Source organism: Camelus dromedarius, chromosome 9 (assembly GCF_036321535.1).
Source record: "Camelus dromedarius isolate mCamDro1 chromosome 9, mCamDro1.pat, whole genome shotgun sequence".
Lineage (NCBI taxonomy): Eukaryota > Metazoa > Chordata > Mammalia > Artiodactyla > Camelidae > Camelus > Camelus dromedarius.
In genome coordinates, this window is record NC_087444.1 from 44,450,771 (window position 1) to 44,469,922 (window position 19,152).

The following is a 19,152-nucleotide window of genomic DNA, read 5'->3' on the forward strand; positions in this document are numbered from 1 at the left end:
CTAGCAGCACCAAGGCTTGGTTTGTTTGTTTTTATTGAAATATAATTGACATGTAACATTAGTTTCAGGTGTTCAACATAATTATGCAATATTTCAGTTGATCCATCACTATACATATTTACCAAAATATTTTTTGCTTCTGATGAAAGCTTTTGAGATCTACTCTTTTAGCAACTTTCAGATATACAATATTGTTTTATTACTGTAGTCGCCATGCTGTACATTACATCCCCAGGACATACTTATCTTGGTTTTTTTTTTTTTAAGTGGTGATTTGCCTGGTCAGGAATTCAGGCACATTCCTTTCCCTGGTGAACTCAAGCCAGCTGGGAGTAGAGGGCTTGCTTGACTGATCCACGCAACTTCTGGCAGAGAAAGGGGAAGCAAGAGCAGAGATGGCTGGGTCTGCTCCCATGTGAAGCTGCACAGTGAGGGCTGCAGGCCCTACACTGAGGTAGGTGGTCCATAGGAGCTGAAGCGTTTGGGACGGGCCCTGGTGCATGGCCCACTAGATGTCAGTCTCTGCAGTTTCACCCATCTGGTAAATTACCCCCATGGGGAGGGGTAAGGGGGTCTACATGAGAAGTGGTCACCCCAATATACCATCCCCTGGGGGCTAAGGAGGGGATGTAGGGCTGGATGAGAAGGCTGTTCCACTATAGAAGCCCCTGGTCAATCAAATTGATGGATTCTCCCAGGCTGGGTTGGGTACAAACTTTCCTGGATGTGAAGTCCAGCTAGACTGACTTTAGCTACCAAATGGGAGGGTAAAGTAAGCAGTCATGTGCTGTTACTTCGACCAACACCCAGTCTGGCAGTTGGCCTGAGTGAGGGCTAGGTATGAACCAAAGTAGCTAGATGCATTTGGCCTGGGATTCCACCCACGGTGCCGAGCTGGCCTCTGGGCTGGTATGCTGTGATTTACCAAAGGTCCTTGAGGAAATAAGGGCTCCATGCAGTCCTGCAGCCCTCCTAGGGGAAGTGAAGGTGTCCCTCGAGGACATTTCAGCTGATTTGGTGGCCACGGCATCAGCGGAGATGGAAGCCTAGGATGCAGATGCTCCTTGCTCCCACCAGATAAACACTGGCTCCTGAGCTTACCAGGCACCTAGAGGTGGGAACCTGCCTGGTGCACCACCCAGGTCTAGCAGGTCACCAGCAAGAATTGCTGACCTGGGAGAATAGGCCGAAATGACTGACTGCCCAGTTTTATTGGTGAGGAAGGACAAATTCATTAGCAGCTTGAGCAGAAGACTCCCTTGTAGAGTTGAGGGAAGACGGTCCATGCATTGGAACAAGTGTGGGATCTGTGGAGTCAGCCAGACCCAGAGCTAAGTTCTGGCTCTGCCTCTAACAGATTAGATTAGCCTCTCTGCTTGCTTCCTTATCTCTGAAATGGTCATAGGCACGGGCTATTGAAAGAGTTCATCAAGATTGTGCCTGTAATGCACTTAGCAGGGAGCTGGAAACAGTGCTTATTATAAACGTTAGTTGTGGTTGCACATAATCTTGTGGCAGAGGGGCTGACTGGAATTCCAAGGTGGAGGTGGACAAAAGAGAAAGATGTGTTATGTGGAGGAGAGGAGGAAGTGGCGCAGACAGCTGGGGTTTCAGAGATGCGTCCGTCCCCTGGCTGGTTTCGTGAAGTTGGGCCTGAGCCCAGGGTGGGGCATGTGGTAGGAACCAACGGCCGCTGCAGCATGGACAGAAGCAGCCCTGTTTAGCATCCTGAGGCCAAAGAGGCTTTTACACGCTGCAGACCACAGGGGGTACCCTAATGCGTGGGAGACCTTCAGGAGGAGCAAATGGGTAACTGCCGTCCTGTGGTGGGGGGCGGGGGGGTGAGAGTTGGGGCAGGGCATAGGACAGAGTGTGGACCAATAGGAAGAAGGGTGGGGCACTATGTGGTGTTGGCTGGGCTAATATGGGCTCCTCAGGGACCCAGAAGCCCCACAATTGCTGGTGAAGGATCATACATTCCATTCATCCACAAATATTTTGAGCATGTACCATGTGCCAAGTTCTGTGCCAGTTTAACAAAGGTATTACTGTTCCTGTGGAATGCATGTCCCCATGTAGAAGTGATCACACTGACTTCACAGGCTTGCTGGGGGAAAAGGGTTTTCATGTTTCCTTTCCTAGATCAGTGAGCCCATCAGGTCCCAGCTGAGGAAGGAGCTGACACAGGGATGTCTGAAACTCCTTTATTACCCTGAGTATAACAAATAGAACACTGTCACAGTATAAAAAAACAGAGCAGGAATTAGGTGCAGGCTACCACACAAAGTATGCACTGGGGACATGTTCCTTTGAGTCTGTAGCTAGTTACTTGGAAAAAGCGAGTTAGTTACGATTGTAAAAATTTTATTCTCTTTAATAACAATAATAATTCCACTAAAATTATACAAAGTACATTCAATACTTAAGAGTGGCAAGGGTAGGGAGAGGAGGAGAGGAAGCCAGTTTGGCCTGGAAACACCATCAGTCGACTCCAACAAAGGAAGCCCAGCTGGGCTGGAGGAAGTTGGGGGTGGAGGTCCGGTTGTAAAAAAACAAAAATGTGGATCGGTTGAGGGGGAAAAAAAAAAAGGCCACCCACAAGGAAGCAGGGTGAACATGCATGTTCCTGGGGAGGGCGGGAGGCCCAGCCGGCATGCTGCTGCTGGGCGAGGGCTGCACTCAGGCGGGCTCCGAGTTGGTGGGGGGCAGGTTTTTATGCTTGAAATACTGAACGACTTGTTGGGGCAGCTCCGCCAGCACAGCTTTGGCCAACGTCTCTTTTGCCGCCTGCAGGGTAGGGTGGAGAGGGGAGAGAGCAAGAATTACTGAATGAAGTGGTGGCGGGCACCGTGCCCAGAGAGCTGCTGCAGACAGTGTCCCTGGAGGACAGACTCAGAGCTGAGGGCCAGAGTTGTCTGAAACTGGTGTCCCTCCGCCTAGCCCAGGCCTGAAATCCCACCATTAGCAGTGTTTTCCTTCACATTAAGTGTAACTCTAACCTTGAGCACTCGAAATGCCCAGGAGTAGAATTTTTGGATGACTGTCTATGGGAGGCTTTTTGGGGAAAGAGATGGTGGAGGCGAGCTGCTCAGCCTACTCATCTGGCAAACATTTCCTGAGCACCTTCTTGGCCGGTATTAAGGGGCTGTGACTGATTCACTGCTCAACACCCAGCCACCGGCTGGGCACATGAGGAGCTCGGTCAGTGTCCATGCAGTGTCCGGGTGGCCAGTGCTCAGCACTTGTCCTCAGGAAGCTCATGCTCCAGAGGAAGGAGCTGAACCAGCTCAGGTAAGCCCAGAGGGTATTGTGCAGGGATGTGAGCACCAGTGGGTACAAACCAGAGTGGCCAGTTCTTGCTGGGACTGGCTCCCAGAACCTGATCCACAGCACCCCGAGGCCCTTACGGCTGAGGGAACTGAGGCCAGGACAAGTCAGGGACTTGCCCAAGGCCACACAGTGTGCCTCTGGTCAAATGAGAGTCAGGCCCCAGGCTGGCAGTATGGGGTGGCATCTGAGAGACTGCTCCCTCTGGGGCTCCTTGTGAGCAGACCTGGGTCACCAGCAGAGAGGACCAGAGCCAGCTCCAGGAGCAAGGCGGGCCACCAGTACCCCCTGGAGAGACCCTTAGTGGGAGGAGGCCATCCTAAGATGGGCCTTGTTTTCCATCTGAAGTGAGGAGGCTGGTGAGGTGCGAGTCCCAGGAAAGCCACTTGCACCTCTGGGCCCCTGTTCTTTCTCCTGCAATGCTTTGCCCCACGTGGATAACTCCAACTTCTGGTTCAGGGTTCGATGGCAGGTCCTCCAGGAACCCCTGTCCTGGAGCCCCAGTCTGGACTGGGCACAGCCCTGTTCCATCAGCGTGCTAAAGCAAGTGCTGACACAGCTGTCAGACAGCCTCGCCAGGGGGCAGGGCCTGGCATGGCGCCAGGTCCACAGTACGTTGTCAGTGGAGCTGAGGGTGGAGGAGCCTAGGATTGGGCAGACAATCCCAGTGCCTTCCTCCTTTATTATTAAGTATGGTTGTTGGGGTCCTATAAGTGCCCCCTGCCCAGTCCAGGCCCACACTCACGTTGCGGAATTCTCGAAAGGGCACGAACTGCACAATATCACGGGCTGCCTCCTCCCCTGTGTGGGAGCGTACTGTGCGGCTGTCCCCGTCCAGGAACTCCATGGCAGCGAAGTCGGCGTTACCCACGCCCACGATGATGATGGACATGGGCAGCTTGGAAGCCTGCACCACGGCATGCCGCGTCTCCTCCATGTCACTGATGACACCGTCCGTGATGATAAGGAGGATGAAGTACTGCTGTGGGGGCAGGGTTAACAGACACTGAGCCCTGGGAGGAAGGTGGCTCTTCTCCCCTAGCTGTTGACAAAGCCTAGCCAATTCCCTAGCACACTTCCCTTGGCACCCTGCCCCTGCAGGCCTCTCATCCACCTAAACTCTGACCGGTCGCAGCCAGAAGCACAAACTGCTCTCTTCCTCCTGCCCTGAGTGTTGTTAGAATCTGTAGCTTGGGAGTGAGCCCTGGACTCCACGCCTGGCTCTGACCATCACTATACCGTGGGACTCTGAGCAACTGACTCAACTTGCTGAGCCTCAGTTTCTTCATCTGCAAAGTGGGAGTCCCTGTGCCTCTCAAAGAGAGGCCACGCTGGTCATGTGGCAGCAGCTCGGTATTGGTCAGCTGCACAGAGTAAAACCCACGGCTGCTGAGGAAGAAGTGTTCTAGCTGGTGGACTCCGAGAGTAGCCTCCCTTTCTCTGCTCCACCTACACGTGGACACCTATGACCCTGCTCGTTCCCCATCAGCACAGCTGGCCTCAGAGACCTTTTGCAGGAGCTAAGCAGGTCATCTAGGTCAGTGCTTCTGGGATTGTGGGACCCTGCTGGTAACAAGCGGACCTGGGGGCACACCCCAGACACAGCATCACGCACAGCGGGAAGCATATTAGTTTTACAGTGGTCTTTGAATTCTACAGACTGCACCCAGGAGGAAGTCTCAGTTTGGTGCTTGTGTGTCCCACTTGCTAAGAGAAGACAGGAAGCTCAGAGCTCCAGGGACAGTAGTCTCTAGGTAGACTTAGATACCACTGTGCAGCCTGTTGTAATTTTTTTTATTGTTACCCTCTATGGCAAGTGATAACTAACTTTTCCCTTACAGTGGGTTATCAAGTGCTTTACTGAATGAAGTTAAGGAAAGCTCAGTGGAATCTGTGGGCAGAAGCCCCAGGATTGTAAGCTGCCTGAGAACTTAACTTTCAACTTGGCTCTGTCCTTTGCACCCTCTGGTCCCTTTCTGGGAAATTCAGTTTTCTCCATCCACACAATGAACAGAAAAGCCCTTGTGGCCCTAATATTCTCTGTTGGGGCCTTTTGCCTTCTAGCCTGACACTTCTGATTCTCAGGTGAGGAAATGGGGGCACAGATTAGTCAAGGTCATAGAGCTAAAAGGAGCAGAACAAAGCCAGCTCTTGACCACCTTCTTATCCAGCAAAGCCATTTGCTCCCTAGGGAATGTACAGAGACTACAAATTCAGCCACCGAGGATGTCTTGTTCTGCCTGACCACACACACAACCGTAGAAGGAAGGATGAGTTGCATGGAGGTACGGAGCCCACCATCCCAACCACCAGCTCCCGATAGCAGTAGTACAACTCCTCCTGCACTGTGCCTTTAAGAGACCAATTGCTTAGCTGGGGATGGATACCTGTTGCTATGGAGATGGCAGCCTGAATCCCTGCAGCGGAGGGCTGCTGCTGCCAGACCCCTATTCTTGGGGTTGGCAACAGGACTTATAAGCCCATCCAGAACCTTGGCCCCACACAGCCCCCTATCGTCCAGCACCCTTTCCCCAAGTGACCATCTAACCTCACTTCTATCCTACCAGAAATAGTCCAGGGCAATATTTCCAAGGCACATAAGCCGGCAGGAGGGAGGGCACTGAGAGACCTGGCAGTGACGACAGAAAAGAATGCTTGGCCTTGGGCAACAGACCTGACCATTCAGCAGGTGGGACTGGTCTCCAAGCCCCTTCCAGCTCAGATAGTGGTCTCCCTCCCTCCTCCCCACATGGTCCCTTGGTTCTCCCCTTTCAGCCAGCCATGCATCTACCCTGAGACTTGGAGCACCAGGCCTGCGCCTCCCTCACAGCCTTGGGGCCTTCTCCAGGGAGGTGGGTGCAGACAGGGGCTGGATTCCTGCAGAACCACAGGCACCAACTGATGAGGTGAGCAAGTCTGTGCTAACACAGTGACAGTGACCATGACCACACACTCCTTGTCACACTCACGCTGGGATTCTCCTTTAGGAGATGGGGTGACAGGCTGGGAGAGGTTCAGTGACTTGCTCAACTCAGGAATGGCATAGCCTAGATTCAGACCCAAGCCTGGGCTCTTTCCACAATGTCCTCCTCTACTGGCCACTGCCATCAGGGGCCAGTAATTGTCTCTCCAATAGTGGGAACTGGCAGGGAGCTTTCTGCCCCCTCCCCTCAAGCACTCCAGTGTTGGCCCAGGGCAGGGCCCAGAGGCATGGCACTGGACTTTAGCCCTCACTCCAGCCACAGTGTCCACATCCACATGCCTGGCCTCAGCTGCTGCCCAGCTGGATCTGAGGGTCAATATCCTGGGCCAAGCTTGGCAATGGAAGTACAGCTGACAAATCCTGGGCTTTATACCCATCCCAGGCAGAAATGAGACTGTCTAGGAGACTAAGATGCACTGCAACCCCAGGCGTTCACAGTCCCATCCCCAAGACACATGACAGGGAAGGTGAGAGGGGGCTGTGGAAGGGGAGAAAGAAGGGAAGAATCAGGCAAGAGGAGGTGGGAAGGGGCTCTGCTGTCCCCATGGACAGTCCTGGTCTACCCTTCCCCAAGTTTTCCCACCTCCATGCCTTTCCTGGTTTATTTCCTTCTGCCTGGTATACCCTCCCCAGCCACAGCTCTGAGCATCTATTCCTCTGTCTCAAGCAGATGGGAAGCTTGCTCCAGCCCTGAGCTCTGCTCCTGCTGCCAGGATTACACCTTTGAGGAGGGCTCCTCTGGACACTCCTCTCCCTCCATACCCTGAGTGGTCCACAGGGCAGCTCCTTACACCTTCTGCATCTCGTGGGCCTGGTACCCTGTCCATGCTCCAGAAACACAGCCAGTCACTTTCAGGTCAGACCCAAAACTCAAACTCCTGGCACAGTTCAAGAGCTGAGTATCTCTTGTCCTTACCCAGAGGCTCTTTAGGCTTCTAGGGCTGTAAATAGCCACTTCCCCTAACCCATTTGACATGTGATTTGATTTGTAAGAAATTGACTTGACCATAGCAGTTCCAGGCAGAGTCCAGGGAAGGTGCACTGATTCCCTGGCTTATTTCTGAGAAGTTGGCTGCCAAGGGCCCTGGGCGGGTGGAGGGAGATTCCTAGCTTTCCTGCCACTGGGACACCAAATGCCTAGGCGGCCAACCAGGAATGGGCCATGGATGGCAAGGCCCAGGTCTTATGGGCCAGAGCAGGGGCAAGGATGTGGCCCCAGGATAAGTCCCCTGGCTCAGCCCAAACCTCTCAATACCCTTCAGTGACTCTCCACTGCCCTCAAGCTTCAAAGGCATCTGTGGGAGGTGGCCTACCTTTTCAACCTCATCCGCCCCCGACTCAACCCACTCTTACATCTTTCCATGGGTTACGCCACACACCATGCCTCCCCGCCTTTGCCTCCACTGTTCCCTCTGCCTGGGACACTCCACACACACACACACACACACACACACACACACACACACACACACACATACCCTATATAAAACTAACTTTTAAGCATCCTCCAAGTATCAGCTTGGACATCACTTTTCCAGGAAGCCTGCCCTGAGCCTTCTGTCTGGGTTAGGTGCCACCTTTATAATCCTGTACTTCCATCATCACAGGTTGAATGTGCTGGCATCACAGCTACTGCTTCCTGGCCTGGCTCCCTACTAAACCATAGGCCTTGGAAGAGCAGAGGCCATAGCTTATACATCATGGTCTCCCTGGTGCTGCACGGAAGCATACTCTGCAGAGACGATCTGTGTGAATGAATGGGAGAGTGCAGGCCTGCCTAGAGAGATGCTTCCACCACCTGCTCTTGATTTCCTGTGTGTGGGTGTGTATGCATGTTCGTGTCGGGGATGGGGAGGCTGAAACCACACCAAGTGTTTCCCAAAAAGCAGCTGTATAAATGCATCAGGTAATCCATAGATTATTTCCTTTTGCCTTAGACCTAAATGTGCTCACCATCACCAAATGCTGGCCCAAGAGGTACCCTCAGAATATTCACCCACCCATGTTTACTGAGTACTTATCATGTGCCAGCCACTGTGCTGAGCAATTTGTATGCTGATCTGGTTGAATTTCCCAGTGCTTGTATTAGGCAGGTACTGTTCCATCATTCCCATTGTATAGGTGAGAAAACTCAGGTTTGGAGAGCTTAAGCAACCTGCCCTGGGTCACAAAGCCAGAAAATGGGAAACCTGGGGTTTGAACCAGGTCAACTGGCCTCCAGAGCTTGAGGCTGAACCATCAGGCAGCCCCACCTTTAGTACACGGTGAGATGTGGGAGGGAGAGAAATATCTGTATCTTCCTGGACATCAGAGTGGAAGGGGCCAAGGGCCCAGGAAGGAGCCTGCAGCCCAGAGATGCTGGCCCAAGGTCTCACAACTGGGGTGGGCACAGCACTTCCCCAGGGAGAGGCGGCCTTCTCAGGTTGGGAGGATCAGGTCACAACGGAAGTGGCTGGGGTGTCACAAGGACTTGCTCAGAGAAAGGACCAAGTTCTTCCCTCAGAGGGGCCCTCAGCAGTTGTTCCAAGCCCAGGGCCCAAGCCCTTCCAGGTCTAGGATCCAGCAGGCACAGGTCCATTCTCCCCAGGATCTCATCTCCTGCCCCGGCTCAGCAGGTGGAAGAGCCCGCAAGGAACGCTGGGCTTCGCTCCTGCTCTGCCCCGCCCCATGTTTTTTTCTTAAACAAAAATGCAGGCCTTTCTTCCATCCCTTTGAAAGCCAGTTCAGGCGGATAAAAGACTGGGCGGGACAAAGGCCTGGCTGACAGCAGGAATCCAAAAGGTCTGTGAGCTGAGTTGTGAGGGCCTGCCTCATACTCTGCCCTCTCCATCCAATTCGAGCCCAGGACCCCAGGAATTTTTTAAAAACCACTCCTGATTCCTCCCCAGTTTTATTGTTCCACTTAGGTGGGCTTTACTTCTCCCATTTCATAAAGGAAATAGGCTCAGAGCAGGAAGGGACTTGCCTCAGGCCCTCAGCTGCCACCACCAGGGCTGGCCTACGGCGGATCACGCTTCCGAAGCAGAAATGACCAGGACCACCTTCCTTCAATCCAGAATCGTGCTGACCTCTCTCCTGCCAGGCCATGGCGCCTGCCCTTTCTTCTGCCTGGGGGGCTCTTCCCAGAACTCTCTGCTGCCTGCCCTTTCTCGTCCTCAGGTCCTTTTGGGAGCCAGCTGCTGTGTTATCTCATTTAATTCTAACACCACCACCTCAAGGTAGGGCCTTATCAGTATTCCCATTGTACAAATGAGGAAACTGAGGCTCAGAGAGGTTAAGTGATTTACCCAGGTCACACAGTGAGGAATGGGCAGGGGCAGGATTCAAACCCTGGCAGGCTGATGCCAGAGCCCCCTTCCCCACAGACCCTCTGTTGCATCCCAAACAATCAGACCATGTGCTGCTGTCCTGCCCTCTGCAGGCAGGCCCTGGTGTCCTCTCTCTCCTCATAACCGACCCCCTTTTATCTCTGCTGCCATCTCCAGGAAGCCAACCTCCACCTCCTCAGTGACCTTCCTCTGGGGAGTCTCACTGGGACCAGGTCCCTTTCCCTTTGGGAGAGGCCCTGGCCAAGGTGGAGTCTGACCTGACCCTGGCCAAGGTGCCTCCTCCCAGCTCCTTGCAGAGTGCTCAGCGGGGGCCACACAACAGGGGCCGACTCACATCCGTCCATTCCTGGAGCACGAGCACCTGCTGCAGCGCAGACCAGCAAGTAGATGAAAGAACACACAGACACAGCCCAACCCATGGAGCTGAGAATCCAACAGGGAGACACATAGTGGACAAGGAAACGAGTATGTGAAGGAGATACTGTCGCCATCATCAGAGTCAAGATAGGAATAAACAGAGAAGACGGGATAGGTTTCAGGTGGGTGGGCAAGGAAGGCCGCTGAGGGGTGGTATTTGAGGGGACACTGAGGGATGGGACAGAACAGCTGGGCTGTTCTGAGGTGGGGTGGGGGACAAGCTTGGTGACACTTGGTGTCTTTGAGGGATGGGACAAGGTCAGTGGTGGAATGGTGATGAGTGAAGGAATTGGGGCAGGAGAGGCAAGATCTGATGTCTGCAGTTAAGAGGACCCTCCAGCAAGAGAATGGACAGTAGGGGCAAGAGCGGTGAGAGGCAGCTGTGGTGTCCACTGAGAGATGAAGGTGGCCATGGCAATGGGGAGGTAGGCGAATTCAGGATAGCATTCTGGAGGAAGAGCGGAAAGGACAGTACAAAGGGACTTCAGCAGCAACCCTTTCCTTTCAGAGGAAAGGGGGGCTGTGGTGGTGTTCTGGGGGCCGTGGTCAGGTGGGAATTGGACCCACGGCGCAGTCCAGGTTCCACCACCCCAGGGCCAGGTGCCAGATTCTTAGCCTCACCTCAGCCTACTTGTAGCAGGAGCCCTTGTAGCAGGGGGGAAAGACCCCCAGCTCATGTTACAGGTCCTGGTGGATGGCAGGGGAGATGGGCAAAGGTGACCCTTGGTGACCCTGACAATGGCATTGGGCCTGGAGCTGGGGGGGCACGGAAAGGACCAGGGATGCAGATGCCCAGGATGGCCATGTATTCCAGATGGCAGTGCTGGCAGCGTCAGGCCAGGCCAGGCTTGCCTCATCCCTGAACACTGGACCTGGGCCAGACAGTTCCAAAGCCCTCAGTCTGAGGTGGGAGCTGCTCTGATTGGAACTAGGTAGCCCAGACGGTCAGCCTTAAGGCTGCAGATACCACAGTCTCCTGGTTTCTGTCTTCCCTGGGAGGCACTTCCCGTTAATCGCAGCCCTATATCCTACTAAGTCCAAGAGAACAGAATTGCCGCATCTTCCCCTAGTCTGTGCTCCAGGAAGCCAGAACAATCAAGATGAGTTTGCTCCAACCCCCTTACCACACCTGCAGGTAAACTAAGGTGCAGAGACACTCACCTAGGGGCTCACCTAGAATTTTAGAACAAGGGGAGGCATAATATCCAGCTCCTCAGCCCCATGGGCAGGGAAGGTAGGAGGGACTGATCTCTGTCCAGCAGGGAGGGCCCAGCTTATGCCAGCCCTACACTGCACATCCACACTGGTGGTCACCTACTCACCGTGGCTGTCTGCTGCTGCGTGGCCTGGGCCGCAAACCGGGCCACGTGGTTGATGATAGGAGAGAAATTGGTGGGACCATAGAAGCGGATGTGGGGCAGGCAAGCCGAGTATGCCTGGGCAATGCCGTCCACACCTGCCTCAGGGAGAAAACTCTGGATTAGCCCGATCCTCCCTGACCCCACACCCACTCTCATCCCCACTGCTCACTACCCCAAATGCCCCTGTTGTGGCCAGTCTGGGCCCTGTGAGACTGGAAGCTCCCAGAGGGCAGGGCCAGGGCGGTATAAAGTAAAGAGCTCAGAATGTGGAGTCTAACCTGAGTTCGAATCCTGCCTTTGCTACTTCTTGGCGGTAGGACCTGGGGGAAGTTGTTTAATCTTTCTGAGCCTCTTTGTTTGTCAATAGGACTAATAATCTATACTCTTGGGCAGCTGGTAGGAGGGGATCAGGCAGGCTCTTCCAGGGAAGGGGTGGGCAGAGCCTGCAATGATACATCTGGGAGCCATCCGGAGGTCCATTCCGGACACGCTGTGACTGCTTCTCAGGGTTGCTGGGGGTACTGAGATGCTTGTGTGCCCCTGCACCCAGGGGGTGCTCTGTATATGGCCACCATTATAAGCCTAAGAACAGCCCACTGCCTGCAGTCTTGTTCAGAAGCCCTCTGACCATGGATAAGGTTGGCCAATCCGAACTTGGATAAAATGTCTCTCTAGACCTGTTTTGAACCAGACAGACCCCAGCAAGACGGCCACAGCCAACAAAGGCCCATGGCTTCTGAGTCATAGCATAGTCTCCAAGTTGGTGACTTCATGCATTTCCCCTCCAAGTATAAACCTGACCCAGCTTCAGGGGTCCCCAGGGAAGGTAGATGCCCCATCCAAGGCAAGTCCTAGGTCTCATGGTGGCAGGGATCACCCTCTTCCACACCCACCTGGAGCCCCTTCTCCTTCACTAGTTTCTTAACAGACTCTGGGAGGCTCAGAAATCCTCTTAGGCCTGGAGCAGGGTGAGCACAGATACCACACTCGCTGCCTGCCCCTTCCTCCTGCCCAGCACCCCTACCCAGGCCATGCTCAATCTTTGGGAGCCAAGGCTCCTTGTGGAAGGAGGGGAGAACAGAGTGGGGCGTGACAGGGCTGGGCCCTCCTAGCTAGGGTGGGAGGGAGGTGAGAGGCAGGTGTGTAATTTGCTGCCCTCACTTCCTCCTGGTCTACACAGGGCTCTCTGTCACTGCTTCCCTTAATTCTCACCTGATCACCCAGTGAGGTGAGCTACACAGGTATCACACCTTCCTGGGGCGGGTGAGGAGGCAAAGACCCAGTGGGGTGCAGTGATCTCTCCAAGGGCACACAGCCAGGAAAGGGTAGCAGCTGGCCTTGAATCCAGGGCCACCTGACTCCAAACTCCAGCCTCTCCCCATCTGTCATTCTGAACAAGCGTGAGGGGAAGGGCAGAGATGAAAAGGACAGAAACCGGTATTCCCTCCCTCTGCCCAGGGAGATGGTCAGGCCCGGCGTAAACTCAGGGCAGAGGCAGGTGGGCTTGACACTCACCTGAGCAGAAGGGGTTGGTGGGGTTGAAGTTGATGGCAAACTCATGGGAGACCTGAAATGCAGAGAAAATGATGAGCTGGCAGCTTCCTGGCCCTAAATGTGGGTAGAGGCCTGCCCCGCCCCCACGCCCCTGCCAGGCCAAGGCTCCTCTGCAGGAACCTGGTTTTTTGCTGTCCTACCCCAGGTCAAGGCTGTTGATTCCCTCTACATCTACTTTCACCTCCACTGCTGGGTCTGACTTACAGAGAGGCCTGACCATGCCTACTTCATAATGGAGGAAACTGAGACCCTTCTACATCACCCCAATCTCTTCCGGGAGGGGGTGGGTCAGGGCTGTCTCTGCCTCCTTGCCCCACTGAGTGAGTCCCCAAGGAGGGCAGAGATGTGTCTGAGGGTGGTGGGTTCAAGGAGCAGTTGGAGTGCCCCTTTGTCACCCTCTATCACTCTGGTGGGGCTATAGCTAGAGCCTTCGGGCCTTGAGGGCTTTCCCCTATCTTATTAAGCACAAGTGGGCTTGGAAGGGAGCCCACCTTATGCCAGTGAGCCAAACTGGAGCCTAGGTAACAACCTGCTCAGAGCTGGACTGGGGGCTCAGGAAACACAGTGGACCCAGAGGGGCGGGGAACAGAGGGGCCTGTCCCAGTTGCTGCAGACCCAGCCCCTAGCCCAGGGAGATCAAAGGCTGACCCTTCACGCTCCCAGATTCGCTGGTCCACAGAGGGACCGATCACTAGACCCCATTCAAGGCTGCAGGTAAAACTGTAGTGGCTGCAGAACCTAGGGCCTCAGGAGGGGCCAGAGCTCAGATGGGGGGATCTCCCTCCCTCCCCTGCTGCCTCATAGCCAAAGCCCCCTCCACCCCCTTCCCTATGAACCGTGTGCCACAGCCCACGTTTGGCACTTCACAGGCATCCCCCACTCCTTCACAACAATCCAATGGAGAAAGGCCTGGTATTATCCCATTTTTCAGATGTAAAACTGAGACAGAATGGACTAGAATGTCCCTATGGTATCACATTTACTGAAGGGGAGAGTTGGGACTAGAACTAAAGTCAGGCTGCCTCCTGAGCTCACAACCCATGAACCCACTGACCTGAGGTGTTCCTCTCCTGAGGATCTGAAATAGGAGGGCGAAGAGATATCCACGGGGAAGGGATCCCCCGCCCTCAGCTGCTGGAGAAGAGCTTCAGTCCGGACACAAACAATCCCAGACAGACTCTTTAGCTCCAGACACTACAATGAGGGTACTGCAAGGCTCCACCAAATCCAACATCCCCATTTTACAAGTAAACAAAGAGACCCAGAGAGAGGAAACCAGGTGCCAAGGCTACAGAGCAGAACAGGCCTGGGACCCAGGCCCCTCAAGCCTGGTGAGTGGGTTGGGCCCCTGGCCTTGGGGAACCCTGCTGGGCCAAGACAGAAGGGACTTAGCGGCGTTGACCCCAGCCCTGCCCTGTACCTGAGAAGACCCCTCCCTGTTGAGGGGGAATGGGCTTTTCTGTTCTTTGCTCCCTCAGCCATAAGTGCCTGGCATGGAGCCATTCCCCTGATGTCCCTCTTCACTCTGTCCCCAGTCTGGGCTCCAGGTGTAGGGGCTGGAGGTCCTTGTTGCCATGGAAACCTCATGAGCCTCTATAGCGGTTAAAAGGGGGGCTTGTACAGAGGGGGCTGAGAGAGGAAAATGGTTGCCAGCGAAACTGGCCTCCCTTGAGCCAACGACTTCCTGCAAAATCAGATTTTAGGAGATTTTAGAGACCAAGGGGGAAAAGCCCCCTCCTGATAGGGGTGGAATAATAGTCCACTTTCTCAGCCACCCAAATTTTTCATTCCCCACACTTTTTCTCTATTTGGGGGGGAGTGGGGCCTGATGATCAAATGGATGGGGCTGTGGGAGGCCACCCATCTACCCTGGGGCCTCTCCAGTCACCTCCTCCATCCAGCAGCTCCATTTCACAGGTGGAAAAACTGAGGTTCAGAGAGCGCCAAGGAATGACCAAGTCACATGAGTGAGCCACAGCAAAGTCAGGATCAGATCTGGGGGATAAGAGTTCATGCTGCCTGTGGCAGCCCAGCCCCCTCCCATACTTGCTGCCCTGGTTTGCCTGAGAAATGCCAGCAATGAGCTTCCTGGAGGCCACCCCAAGCCGATTAGGGGCCCCTGGAGACTGGCTGGCCACAGGTCTTTGTCCTGGGACTCCCTGCTGCCTTCTGACAATCAATGGCTTGTTCACCCCACTTGGCTGGGCCCAACCCGTGGTCAGTGAGATACTTAAGATACTGTTCCCTCTAGTCCTGGCAGTGGCAGGGCAGTGGAAGTTGAAAGGATCTCGGAATGATCATCCTCTCTGAGCCTCAGTTTCCTCATCTGTAAAGTGGAGAGAGTCATAAATTGTGCTTTTCCCCACCCCAGACCTTTGCACAAGCCTGTCCTTCTGCCTGATCCCCCTCTTCATCTGACTAACTCTGGCTCACTTTGAAATGCCAATGCTTTCTGAGTCCCTCAGCCACTACCCAGGACAAGGGTCCCCTTTGGGCTCACCTGGCCCAGGCCCAGGGAGAAACTGAGGTCCTGAGGGCAGGCTGCCAACTTGCACGCTCCTTCTAGCTCCTTCCAATTTCTCACACTCAGAGGACCAACAGCTCTGTCTGCTCAGGCCACTGGGCCCCAAATTTACTGTCAACAATCATGTACTTCACACCAAGTGTGTACCAGAAGCTGGGACACAGAAGGAAACCAGTGCCCTCCCTGAGTGTTATGCTCTGGAGGGAGACAATAAGCAAACCCACACATAGAGTGACCACAGGGTTCGTGAGGACAGTGTCAGGCAAGGAGGAGGGGCCCCATGTAAGTGTGCTCAAGGAAGTCCTCCCAGAGGGAATGATCTCTCAGCTGAGAGCCGCATGGGAAGTCAGTGAAAGGGGGCAAAAGGCCAGGGGAAGACCACATGCAAAGGCCCTGAGATGGGAATGAACAGAAGAAGGCTCATGTGGCAGGAGCAAGGTGAGTCAGAATGAGAGGGAGGGTGTAAGGGGCTGGGAGGGGCCGGGCCTGGCAGGCTCTAGTGGCAGAGGGAGGTGGGACAGAGCATCTGCCTTTTCCAAGCCTGGTTCCAGCAGCCCTCCTGGCACCATCAGGCACGCCAGCCTGGCCAAGCTCCAGTCTCCCTAGAGTTGCCCTGTGACATTTCCAAGGAGGCTTTTGCGCAAGAAAACATCTCATTCAGCTAGAGTTCTCTGAAAGCTGACTGGTGTCTTAGCAACGAGCTCATGCTGGCCAGGCCGGGCCAGGCTGGGCCAGGCCGCACCAGCCCACCCTTCCCCCAGTGACATCACCATGTCTGCCCAGAGGCCCAGTTTTGGCCCCACAGGATCCTGCCCCCTATCATACAATGGCCAGCATGCCACAGAGCAGCTTCCTAAAATTCTAGGTGAAAACTGTCCTCCCTGGAGAGGATGCGAGGGGAACACCCACTCTGGAAACAGCATGTGGTACAGCAAGGCAGACAAGAGGGAGCACTGGCTGAGACATAAGTGCAGATTTAGGAGCCCTCTGTACCCACACCCCCAAGCTTCTCATCAGAGAGGCAGCAAACTCTGAGAATAGACTTGAGCATCTACCTGCCCAGCTGGAATCCAGGCTTCCTGTTATGAACATGACCTTGGGCAAGTCATTGAGCCTCAGTTTTCCCACCTGTAATAGACATCACTCCTTTTCTCCATCCCTCCATCCTGCCCATTACCCCAGCCAGTCCTCACTCAGCAGCCAGAGTAGGCCTTCAAATATGCCAGTAACACCCCATGTAGACCCACTTTAATATGCACTGGAAACCCTGCATGACTCATTGTGGGTTTGGGGTAAAGGCAGAGAAGTCAGGGCAGCTGGGGCCCAGACAGACCTTTCCAAAGCAGACCCCACAGAGGCCATAAACACAAATCCCATCTCAGCCAAAAGGAAAGAGTCTGGCTTCACTTACCTTCCAGTCTGGGGGTAACTGTGCCCCAAAGCCCAGAGCTGGAAACATCTTATCACTAATCAGAGAGAGGAGAGAAAAACACTGTGAGACAATAAGACAGGGGCCTTCTCTGCCCAAGCTCACCCTCCCAACCCCCTACCAAGGGCTGGACCCACTCTGCCTTGCACACCTCCAAGGACAGAAAGAAAGGCTCACCACCTCTAGAAAAAGCTCTGAATCATCTATTGAGCCCAAACCCATCTCTGGGTATCTGGTGAACAAGAGGCTTGAGCCCATCTACACCCATGGCAGACATTACTAATCAACCATAGCACTTTTAACCATTGGGCCTGAGTGCAGCTTCTAGACCCTTCTCAAACTGGGACCTTGGCAATAACTAAACCACAGTCATGATGGAAGTGAAATGTAGTGGCTGTCAAGCCATTGCCACTTATGGCTGGGAAAAAATGCTAAAATGTGAAACAGTGGCTGGAACCAGAGGGTTGATGATTATTTAAAAAAAAAAAAAAAAAACAAGTAGAACACTGGCTTGGCATTCAAGGCCCTTCATGATCTAGACCTAGAGCCTAGTGTCAGCATCCACCTGCCCTCCTTCATTCCCCAGCCCTGGCCACTAGCTTCTTGCTGTTCCTCAAACACATAGGACATCTTCATGCTCCAATCTTGTTGCACTCCCTCTTGAAATACCTCTCCCCAATCTGTTCCCTGTGGCAAACTCCTATCCATCCTCTAAGGCCCAATTCAAATGGCCCCTCTCTCTCTGGATTTCCCTAAACCCCAGAATGCCTCTCTCTTTGGTGGTCCCATAGCTCCTGCCTCACACATAAACTAGTCTCTTGGAACTCCAGTGATTTCTTCCCTGTGTTCCTCCTTGAGTGGGAACTCCCTGAGGGCAGGGACCATGTCTCATTTGTTCATTAATTCAACATATATTTACTGAGGAATCCTCTGGCTACTGTGAGAGGATAGACGTCCAGGGGCCAGGGCAGAAGCAGGGAGGCCAGTGAGGAGGCTACTGAAATGATCTGGGCAAGAAGTGATGGTGGCTCAAACAGGCTGGGAGCAGTGAGGGTAGAAGAGGCTGGATTCAAGCATGTTTTGAAAGGACTTCTTTAAAGAATGATGGGGGAGATGAGGGAAAGAAAAAAATACGAAGAGTTTTCGGTAAGTGGTGGTGCCTCTCACTGAGATGGGAAAGAGGGTGAGGGGGCAGATGTGGGGTAGGAGTCCAGTTAAGCCTGCATGCCCATGAGAAGGCTCAGAGAATGAGCTGAGTGGGCAGCTGGATAAAGGGTCTCTGGAGTGGCAATGGCAGGCTCCCCCACCCAACCACGCAGGTGGGGACTTCCACCTCCCCTGCTCTGCGTGCTGTTACCTCTCTTAATGTGGCCTGGGATCAAAGCCACCCCTAAGGCCCTGAGCCCCCTGGGAGTCAGAAGCTGATCCGCAGGCTGCTGCTTTTGAGGAGGCCAAGTGCACACAGGATTCCTGAGTCTGCTCTTGTTCCCACCAAATCTGGGACCTGTTCCTTTCTCCCCTGTTCCCCATGTGTTGGCCCCCTGGTCATTCCACCTTCCGACCTGGAGGTCCCAACAGGCACCATCTGTGATGATGACACCACAACCCTCAAGTGACTTCTGGATCCTCCAAGCCCTCTGGGACTCTGGATTTGACACATCCTGTTGGTGACCACACCCTCCACACAACTCACCTTCACTGCCTCGGCACTGTCCCCCCACCCAAAGGTCTCCAGGAAGCATGGCCATGGGAAGAGGATCCACATGCTGGGTGCTCCTCTGAAATTCCCAACAGGAGTGAGACAGTTGGGCCATCAGGTGGCGGGTGCAGGAATTGGAATGTCTGGGTTCCAGTCCCTCTGATCTGTGTGACTTTGGATAAATTCTCTATCCACATCCTAGACCTGTACTTCCCCAGCTCTAACAGTAAAGGTTGCGGCAATAGCAAATGAGTTTCATTTTCTGTCTTGACTCATTTTCTTTTCTTTCTTTTTTTTTAAATTGACTTAATTTCTTACTACTTGGCATACTGTGTGGAGAAGGATCTCAGTATGGATCTGGGCTTTGTAGGGCTAATCAGCAGCTGATTAGCAATGTCTGCCACAGGTACAGGAAGGGGCAATAATTGCACATATGCCCTGTGCTAGCCATTCCAAGGTTTTATGATTTCTGGGTCCATTCTAGCTTTGACAAGCTGAGCTTCCCAGATGGATAGAGTCTGAGCTGACC

The 19,152-nt window shown here is 53.9% G+C and overlaps 1 protein-coding gene and 1 long non-coding RNA gene across 4 annotated transcripts in view; one reads left to right on the plus strand and one right to left on the minus strand.

Annotated features, from left to right (window-relative positions):
* The first annotated feature begins 255 nt into the window (after positions 1-255).
* On the plus strand, positions 256-18,872 carry LOC135322037 (uncharacterized). The gene is made up of 2 exons (XR_010382296.1): positions 256-454; positions 18,493-18,872. It is a non-coding gene; the product is annotated as an uncharacterized LOC135322037 (long non-coding RNA).
* Positions 2,191-19,152, minus strand: part of CPNE2 (copine 2) — a 44,929-nt gene continuing 27,967 nt past the window's right edge. For all 3 annotated transcript variants that reach the window (XM_064489141.1, XM_064489140.1, XM_064489142.1), the window contains 5 exons: positions 16,907-16,961; positions 12,933-12,984; positions 11,379-11,512; positions 4,073-4,309; positions 2,191-2,787 (listed from right to left, as the gene is read on the minus strand). In XM_064489141.1, the coding sequence (XP_064345211.1) occupies positions 2,680-2,787; positions 4,073-4,309; positions 11,379-11,512; positions 12,933-12,984; positions 16,907-16,961 (586 nt within the window). In that variant the 3' untranslated portion in view covers positions 2,191-2,679. The remainder of the gene's footprint in view (positions 2,788-4,072; positions 4,310-11,378; positions 11,513-12,932; positions 12,985-16,906; positions 16,962-19,152) is intronic.